This window comes from Dromiciops gliroides, chromosome 3, assembly GCF_019393635.1.
Source record: "Dromiciops gliroides isolate mDroGli1 chromosome 3, mDroGli1.pri, whole genome shotgun sequence".
NCBI lineage: Eukaryota > Metazoa > Chordata > Mammalia > Microbiotheria > Microbiotheriidae > Dromiciops > Dromiciops gliroides.
In genome coordinates, this window is record NC_057863.1 from 302034267 (window position 1) to 302044033 (window position 9767).

The 9767-nt window shown below is 41.4% G+C and overlaps 1 protein-coding gene across 1 annotated transcript in view; it reads left to right on the forward strand.

The window, feature by feature from the left end:
- The window catches only part of LOC122747509 (zinc finger protein 624-like), a 49382-nt gene extending 43865 nt beyond the window's left edge, over window positions 1-5517 (forward strand). The window contains exon 5 of the mRNA XM_043993480.1: window positions 5275-5517. Coding sequence (XP_043849415.1) covers window positions 5275-5517 — 243 coding nt within the window. The remainder of the gene's footprint in view (window positions 1-5274) is intronic.
- Window positions 5518-9767: the final 4250 nt, after the last annotated feature.

Here is a 9767-nt window from a genome sequence, read left to right on the forward strand (position 1 = left end):
GTATTGTCACATGGTACATACTTAGTAAATATTGATTGATTGGAGGCAGTTTGGCAGAGTGGACAGTCAAGAAGAACTGAGTTCAAATGAAGACTCCAACACTTTCTGGGTGACTCTGGGCAAGTCACCCTCTCTCAGCTTCAATTTCATCAGCATAAATGGAGAAAATAATAGCACCTACCTCACAGGGTCATTGTGATCTTCAAATCAGATAAAATTTGAAAAGCACTTTACAAATTTTAAAATACACACACACACACACACATGTTGTTCTTGTTGAATTGTTTCAGACCTGTTCAATTTCCATAACCCTATTTGGGGTTTTCTTGGCAAAGATATTGGAATGATTTGCCATTTCCTTCTCCAGCTCATTTTACAGATGAAGAAAATGAGGAAAACAGAGTTAAGTGACTTGCCCTGGGTCACACATCTAGTAAGTATCTGACATCAGATTGAACTCAGGTCTTCTTGATTCAAGGGCAGGTACTCTATCCACTATGCCACATAGCTGCCAAACATATATGTACATTTATACACAGAGATATATTAGTCATTATGAGCTATTATTAACAGGAAAAGGTGAGCCAGTCATGTACCAAGAATAAGTGATAATGGAAAAATAGCCTGAGAGATGCACTGGTAGCCATGAAATATTCAAGGTCCTAGGAGAGGGCTTCCAATGAGTTGGATAAGATCATCTCGGAAGGATTTACAAAAGGACCCAGACAAGAGTTACACAGGATGACAAAGCTTGAATAGGTTGTAATCACTATTGATGGAGAGTGTGCTCACTGCAATGAAATCATGGATGCATCAAATGAGAGAAATGCCCAACTGAAAGTTAGGTGAAAACAGCTCCCTTAAGGGCAAACTACCACAAACATACATACATGTATGTATATGGATATACATGTATATGTGTGTATATTTGTCATTCTGGAAAAGAATTCAGAATTATACTAGAAAAAATAACTAAATTGTTCATACCCTTAGACCAAGCAATCTTACTGCAGGGCATGTGTGTGTGTGTGTATACACAGTGACTACTGTGGTAATATTAAATTTGGCTGACTCATTTGAGAGGGGCCACACCTGGCCCACCCTGAAGTTACATGTGCTACTGAGGTCAGAAGGAGAAGCCTCTCTCTATAGGCAGTTTTTGAAGGACCTCTCCTTTTGGGGGAGGAAAATTGGATGCTCGCTGGGGGGAGTCAGAGTCTTTCCCAGAGCTCTCTCTCTTCTTCCTTCTTCTTCGCTTCCTTTGGCACGAGCAGGAGGAGCCTGATTGTAAGTTGTGCTTTCCATTGAAGCTACAAGCTCCAGGTGGTAAGGTACTCTGCTCTTTTGAATAGACTTAGGTTAGAGCTAGGAGGATTCTCCATATTTCTTTTCCCCTATTTCCTTGTCTTTGATTTTATTAATTTCACCTTTGCTGTTTACTTTATTCTCCCTAATAAAATATCTGTGGAACAGAGGCTGTAAGGCTCCGTTCTTATTGGCCTGGGAGAAATATCTAAAAAGGCAGTTTCTGAGGGGAGGGGGCTTTAAACCTAGAGGTCCCTCATTATCTCCAGGACCCCAATATTTAGGCAAGCCACCCAATTAACTCTTCATATATTAAATTTGGCCACCACACTACAATGACTACAATGGTGTAAATGACCAAAAATGGCTGTACTCTGATTAATTCCAGTGCCTAATCTTTGTCCCAGAGAATAAATAAATTATGAAACAAACCTCTCACATCTTAATAGAAAGGTAGGTGCTAAATGTTCCATATGCCATCAAATACAGTTTGTTTTGCTAAACTGTCTTTCTTGTTACAAAAGACAAGTGCACATAGCTGCCATTTGACAAAAATTTGTTGAATTAGATTTTTACATGATGTCAGACTATATTAAAAAGACTAAAAGCAAAAATGAAACAACAATCTACTATAATTAATAGGAACATTACTTAGCCTCCTTGAAGGAAGAATAGATAGTAAAATTTCATTCAATTATGCAGAAAGGGATGTAGCTGTTTAAAAGGTTATATAAATAAATAACTGCTTAGTAGACCAAGCAGGCAGGGTTCCATTTAACTGTACTATTTAACTCATATGTCAGCTTAGGATGTCTTAGCCATCATATCCCCAGAGTAATGCATGGCCCTTCTCTTTTGAAAGCATTGTCTCATACAGTGCTCTCTAACCAATAAAAATGACTATGTATTAGTTCTTCTCAAAGGCTGGGAAACCTGTAAATTAGTTACACTATTCCACACTCTTAATGGTTCATAGGGATGGAAAACTGACCAAGAGCCATTCCTCAGTCCCACTCAATCCAATCCAATTGAGCAAGAAGATAATGGGCACCTACCTCATGTCCCTACAGGGCATATATCCCAATGCTTTGTGCCAGAGATTGGAATTGCAAAGATGAAAATGAAATCATTCCTACTCTCAAGGAGCTTACATGTGACATGTGGGCAGCTTGGTGGCACAATGGATAGAGCTCTGGGCCTCAAGTCATAGAGATTTGAGTTCAAATCTGGTATCAGACACTTAGCTGTGTGACCTTGGGCAAGTCACCTCACCCTTGTTTGTCTCAGTTTCCTAATCTATAAAATCAGCTAGAGAAGGGAAATAGCAAACCACTCCAGTATCTCTGCCAAGTAAACCTCAAATGGGGTCACAAAGAGTTGGACTAAACAACAATTACAACTTGTATCCCACCATAGGACTATAGATTTAAAGCTGAAAGAGGACTTCAGGTTCTCTAGTCCACCCACCCCCTTATAGAGATAAGGAAACTGAAGCTCAGTGATTAAATGGCTTGTTGAAGGCCACTCAACCGTTGTCAGAAGTGGGGTTTGAACTTGCCTTCCCAACTCCACGTCCAGGACTCTATCTATTATGTCATCCTGCTTCTTTCATCAGTGGAGAAGCATATGCTTTTATATTCCTCTTCTATTGACTATAAGCCAGGCTTTTAACCTTTTCTAAGAGACAAGTCAGTAATGACAACTCCACTACTGTTATGCATTTTGTTGCTATTGTTACTAATCCCCAACACCCTATGATTGCTTGTGGTGCAAAGTATTGCCTAGAAACCTATCACTGATCATGGCCACTGCCCAATAGCTTAGTCTAAATATACCTTTCTCTAATCACGGGATATTTTTACTATATTACAACCTCCCTGGCTCTAGGATTGGCTCAAGGCAAGACAGCCCCAAGGCATCTCACAGAAAAATTGAGACCTCTTTCTCCCAGTTATCAGTTGTTTTTCTCTGCCCCTGGTTAGAAATTCCAAACACTATTTATTATTAGTGGGTTCAAACAGGGTTTGTAAGTTTGGCAGAGCAGTTATCTCTATGCCACTCTGTTATGACTGCCACAATCCCCATTGACATTGGCAGCAGGTACAGGATTTTTGTTTGGGTGCAAATTTATTGTCTGAGCACTGCAGACTAGCTAAATTAGGGGGGACTCACCCCAGGATCAGCTTCAGGAGGTGGAGATTAAAAGTTTTTAGCCATAGATACTGTCAAAGACCAGTTCCAAAGTTGAAGAAGGATTCAGATCTGGATGGAGAGAGAAAATATATCCATGCCAAACATGAAGTTGTAGGCCCTTGAAGTATCGGAGTTCACAAGACTATCTGTGTTTTGTTGCAGGAAGGAGGGAGGGAAAGAGGGAACAGAGCTTCTGCCTAAGTGTTTGTACTATCTGCCTATGTGCTATCCGTGACTTGTATTTGTAGCAGTTGTTTCTTCATCTTTAAGATGCATAAGGAGCTTGAGACAATGAACAAACTACATCAGTGGAGAAGCAATACAGTATAGTGGCAAACACCCAGGGTTTACAGTGGGTTCGAATCTCCCCGCAGACACTTTCTAGCTGGTAGGTTGGTTATTGTCCTTCATTCTCAAAGAGGACCAAAATGACATCACTATGTCAGGGTCAAGGTACAGTGTGTCCGACTATGGCTGATCAAATAAATACAAGCTCAGAATACTCTACCACAGGTCGGCCTCAAATAGTCCATATGAACATCCGGAGTGAAAAGGTCTCTAAATTTAAACACCCCATGTTTCTTTTGAACTACTATAGTTCTGCTTTGTTCAGAAAACATATTGCCTTCTTTGATGCGGTTACACCAGGCTGGGTGGTCCTGTGCCAGTGTCTCCCATGTCTCACAATTAATTCCAAAGTTCTTTAGAGAGACCTTAAGAGTGTCCTTGTATTGCTTCTTCTGACCTCCATGTGAGCACTTGCCTTGTGTGAGTGTTCTGTAAAATAGTGTTTTAGGCAAGTGTATATTTGCATTCAAACAACATGGGCAGCTCATCAGAGTTACTCTCTCTGCAGTAGAGTTTGAATGCTTGGCATTCAGCTTGAGAAAAGACCTCAGTATCTGGTTCCTTACCCTGCTAGGTGATCTAGCCATGTGACAATGGGAATGGCACAGCCTCTCAGAGCTACATTTCCCTCATCTCTAAAATGATACTAATAATACTTTTCTTCAAAGAGCTAGTGTGAGGCTCAACTGAAATAATTTATGCAAATCCCTTTGCAAACCTAAAAGCCCTACATGAATTTCAGCTATTAGATTTTTTTTTTTAAATGCAAGACCTAAATTAGGAGGGATCTCATAGTGCCTTAAATCCAGTAGCTTTCTAAAAGACTGCAGAACAATACATCTTCAACTGGTCTGAGCTGAGACAGTACAAATATGTTTGTATCCTACACAATGGTATAGCTGTTCAAGTCCACTTATGTGTATACTAAAAGCAATATTTAACAACCACTTTTAAATTCCTGGAGTGTAAATGAATATCCTTCCCTTTGGTCAATAGGAATTTCAGCACTTATAATTTATATTTAAGGTTTATAAAGTCTTTTCCTCCTAACAACTATATGAAGTAGTCTGGGCAAGTATTATTATCCCAAGTTAACAGATGAGAAAACTGAAGCTCAGTGAAATGGGCTGACCTCCTTATGGTCACACAGCTAGAACAGTCCAATTCTACAGAAACCACAGCCCTGAGGTCTGGGACAATTTCCTAAGGGACAGTGGAATTGCATGCTTTGTACATGTTTGTATGTACACATTTCCCTGTATATGTACACAATTTCCTGTGGCACTGCATGCTTTGTACATGTGTATATGTGTTGGGGGGCAGAGCAATTTGGGTTTAAGGCATGGTTCTCAAAAAATAAATCCAGCCCACAAACCCCAAAATATCTTACAAAGTTTCAGTGATAAAAATTTATATTCCTTTGGGCAGAGAACCCACAAGTACGGGTATTGTAAGAAACAGGTAAACAGGCACAACTCCCGGTCTGGTGCAAAGCAGAAAGACCATTTTGTTATGAACTTGCAAGAAAGGGTGCACACTTCCAAAGAAGCTGTGCAAAGCATGCTCATCGCAGCGAGCCTTATATTGGTCCCTAAGCAAAGATATACTCCCCCTCCCCCTTTCAAAGTTGATCTGGCTACTCCGGATGCACATTCTTCTCCACACTCCTAAACAAGTACCCTCCACCTGTGGGAAATACAGACTCCTCTTAGTGGATTGGAGATGCCTGAGAAAACAATTACAGGTTATTTAATGTCTGGGGAGTGGATTCAGATTCTGCTGGGAGAGTTGATTAGATTAGAAGCAGGTACTCAAATGTTAATATCCACAATTGGGGGTTCCCAAGAGAAAAATCAGTACAGAGGGGCAGATACTGCGTTTGATTGATTAGCCAGCTCCTATGGGGAGGGGCCAGTCCTGTTAAGAGATAAAAAGGCCTGAGAACCTCCATTTTGTTACTCGCTCCGTTAGGGGGTGACCCAGTCTCTTGAGAATGAAAATAAATGAGTCTTTGACACATCACCAACACTGAGTACTGGACTTATATTTCTCACACCACCCATGGGACAACTTCTGGACATGGATTTCATGGTTCTCCTGTTATCTGACTTTAGATAACTACCTACTAGCTCAGCAGGAAAAGGAAGAGAATTTTGGGGAAGGAGAGAAGCCCTTGGGACTTGAGCAATGTAATTGCTTGAATAATGTAACTGCTAGCTCAGCAAGAAAAGGAAGGGAATGGTGGGGAGGGGGAAAAGAAGCCCCCAGGACTTGAATAATATATCCTGCCTACTGAGGAGAGCACATTTGACTCTCTCAGGTGTGATTCCCTATGTGGACAGAGGGAGAGGAGGGAAAAGAGACAGAAGAAGGAAAAGAAGAAGGGAGAAAATGTAGGGAGAGGAGGGAGTGAGAGAAAGAAGGAAAGAAAGAAGGGAGGAAGGAAGGAAGGAAGGAAAGAAGGAAGGAAGGAAGGAAAAAAGGAAGGAAGGAAGGAAGGAAGAAAGGAAGAAAGGAAGGAAGGAAGGAAGGAAGGAAGGAAGGAAGGAAGGAAGGAAGGAAGGAAGGAAGGAAGGAAGGAAGGAAGGAAGGAAGGGAGGAATATTTTCCAACTGGAACTGGCCAGTTGGGTCCTCAGTGGGGCAACTACTACCACTCACAGATTGTTGTTTGTCCTTTGTTTTTGAAGTGGATCAATGGCATCAGGAAGGTGATCTCTTGACTTGCAAGTGAATCAGATTTAAGTGAGGCAGGGCTGTGTAAAGTTACCAGACTCACTCTCTCCTCTGGAGCCATCTGGGTCCAGTGGCAAGATATAGATCAGAACAACTGCAGATGGCTCTAGATGCAAACTCAGCTTTCATTGATTGTCCAACATTAGATCCAGCCCAAACTTTACTTGGTCATTGCTTGAGTTTTGAGTGTAAATAGCAATTGCTTCTGTTTTGGCCAGAAACCCTGAGGGTCTTCCCCTCCCAGATTGATTTTTTTTTTTTTAACTAGGTAAAAGAGACCATTCTTTGCCTCATTTCTTACCTAGCCTTAATCACTGAATGAGCCTTGTCTCAGACAAATTGAGACCTGGGAAAGACCTTAGCTTAAAAAGGCCAAGGTTTCCCAATACATCAGTTGTCCATCTCCACTCTTCCTGATTTATATCTTGCCACTGGAATTGGATGATTCTGGGTGAGTGAGGCTGATGACTTTGCACAGTTCTGACTCATTTAAATCGGATTCACTTGCAAATCATGACATCACCTTCCTGATGTCTTTGATCCTCTTTGAGAATGAAGGACAAACAACAATGAAAATATGTGTTGGGGGGGTAGGGGGACCATGTAACTCCTGATTGGCTGAGAAACCTCTGAGTCCCCATCTTGTGTCTGTATAAATGGAGAACAAATTTCTTCGGATTCCAAATGAATGTTGGGAGAAGTGTAGAGGGAGTGAAATAGGAAAAGAAAGAAGGTGAAATTTTGAATGGCAGACAAGATTTCCCTAGAGTCACAGACATACAGAAAAGTCAACACTTCCCTTGACTTCCAGCACCTGCAACCCAAAAGCCTGCTAAAAAGTGAGCTATCCCCATTGAGATCATTCCTTGTCCTTGGTTAAGTTAGGCTCTTTTCTCACTCAGGACAGCTCATTTACTCTTAGGTATTTATTTATAACTTCTCCAATTTTTATTTACTGCTTACCTTGATAAAGAGGTTCATTAGCTTTTCATAAATATCTTTAATGTAACCAACTTTTGGTGGGATGATTAGTTAAAACAGTGAGAGTGTAATCTTTCCCTTTAGAGTGACCAGAGAAAGGGCTTTTTATTCTGAAGACCTAAAAGAGAGAGCATCATACTCCCAAGATGAGTATTTTAGGTGTGGTAGAAATAATTCTGGCCTGGAGTCATCACCCAGCCATGACTGGACTACAGCCTGCCTGCTCCTCCTCTGCTGGGCTACTTACTGACAGTACTGCCTTGTCTCTCCTCCTACTCACTGAAGATGAAGAAGTTAGTCTCCCTTTGCAGCCACAGAATAGGACTTTATCGGTCCCAGCTTAGACATCAATCCATGCCACATACAGGCCAGCTGTTTTAGGTTCCATGAGTCCTCTTTTATGTTGCATATAGGTGGGGAGAAGAAGACTAGAGGCTAACTCCATTACTAATAAATTGTGGCACGGTGGCATTAAAAGCTGCCCTCAGAGACAGGAAGACCAGGCTTTATACCCTGCCTCTGACCCAGACAACTCTCTAAGACTCTAAATTGCAGAGGGGGTGTGAATCCTCACTGGTACACTCCCTACATGATGAAATCCGACTGGGTTAGGAAAAAAAAAAGAATCGTTTTAATCCATCATGGAAAATGTAACATTATAAAATTGCGAAACTTCCTTTGTGTTGTAAAATAGGTAAACTTTAAAGTTTTATGTTTCTCAAATATATGCTAGGTTTAGTAGGGAAACCATCAAACCTTCTAGAAGACAAATCTCTAGAAGAAAATGTATTTTTCTTGATATTAATGTTATGGGCCCAGAGTACCCCAGAAGTTCTCTAGGGACACATCAAAGAATCTTCTCCTTGAGAAACTAAACCAGAGGACAGATAGGCCTAGAGAGATAAGTGGAACCAGATTGGACTGAGCTAGCTCTGAGACCCCCACCCTTCATTCTAGTCTCCATCAACCCCAGGGTGATAAGATTAGGTGTGGCTGCTTCCTTTGTGTCCTGAAGAGATGGCTTGGGAGATCTGCAGCCACCCCTCACCCAACTCTTCCAGCCACCACCAGTGGAGGATGGTCCTCCACTCCTCACCCAATTCCTCTAGCCACCACCAGTGGGGGATGGTCCTCCCTCCCTCACTAAAGGAACTTTCCATAATCAGATGGTCACCCCCCCAATCAGTCCTCTATAAAAGTACCTGCCAATCTCCTGCTCGAGGAGATTGGTATCTCAGAGCCATATGCTTTGTGCCATGCCTCTCTCCCCATGAGAAGTCCAAGGATTTCTCTTGGTTTCCTTTCCCTTCCCTTCCTCAGCCCCGAAATAAACTACTATCTTATTCTAACTGCTTTTGTGTGCAAGAGGGTGTAATTCTTTAAAGAGGAATTCCTAAGGACCCCAAACCCCTAACCCCTTCCCAAACCCCATATCCCATTTTCTCCATGACATTCGTAATAATTAGTTAGCAATTATATAGCACCTTAAGGCTTGTACAGTGCCTTATGTTTGTTAGCTCATTTTTTATCCTTAGAACAACCTTACGGTAGGAGCTATTATTATCATCCCAATTTTACACACAAGGAAACTGACGAGTTTAAGTGACTTGCCTAGGGTCACACAGCTAGTAAATGAGTCAGGATTCAAATTTAAATGTTTCCAACCCCAGTTTTAATACTCTATTCTCTGTGCCTAAGTATATCCCTTCCAGGGCACCTAGGTGATGCAGTGGATAAAGTGCTAGCCCTGTAATCAGGAGGTCCTGAGGTCAAAACTCACCTCGGACACTTACTAGCTGTAAGTGTCACTGGACAAGTCACTTAACCCTCACTGTCACATTTCACGGCACCTCCATGATCTGGAAAATCCACATAAATATTTTTGGCCCACCCTTCATACCAGAGAAGAAGTCTGAATTATTTTGGTATTAAAAGATAAAATATGTTGATATTATATATACTATACATATATTTTATGCATTTCTGAGTTTTTAAACTTTTTTGTGTCATCTGTTAGCCTTCACCTGTCTGTGTCATCTGCAAAACTTCCCCAAATTTCTCTTTTAATATCTTATGCTGACCTGTGATATATCAAAACCACAATGGGGGGGGGGGGCAAGCCAGGTGACACAGTGGATAAAGCACCAGCCCTGGAGGACCTGAGTTCAAATCTGGCCTCAGACACTTGACACTTACTTAGCTGTG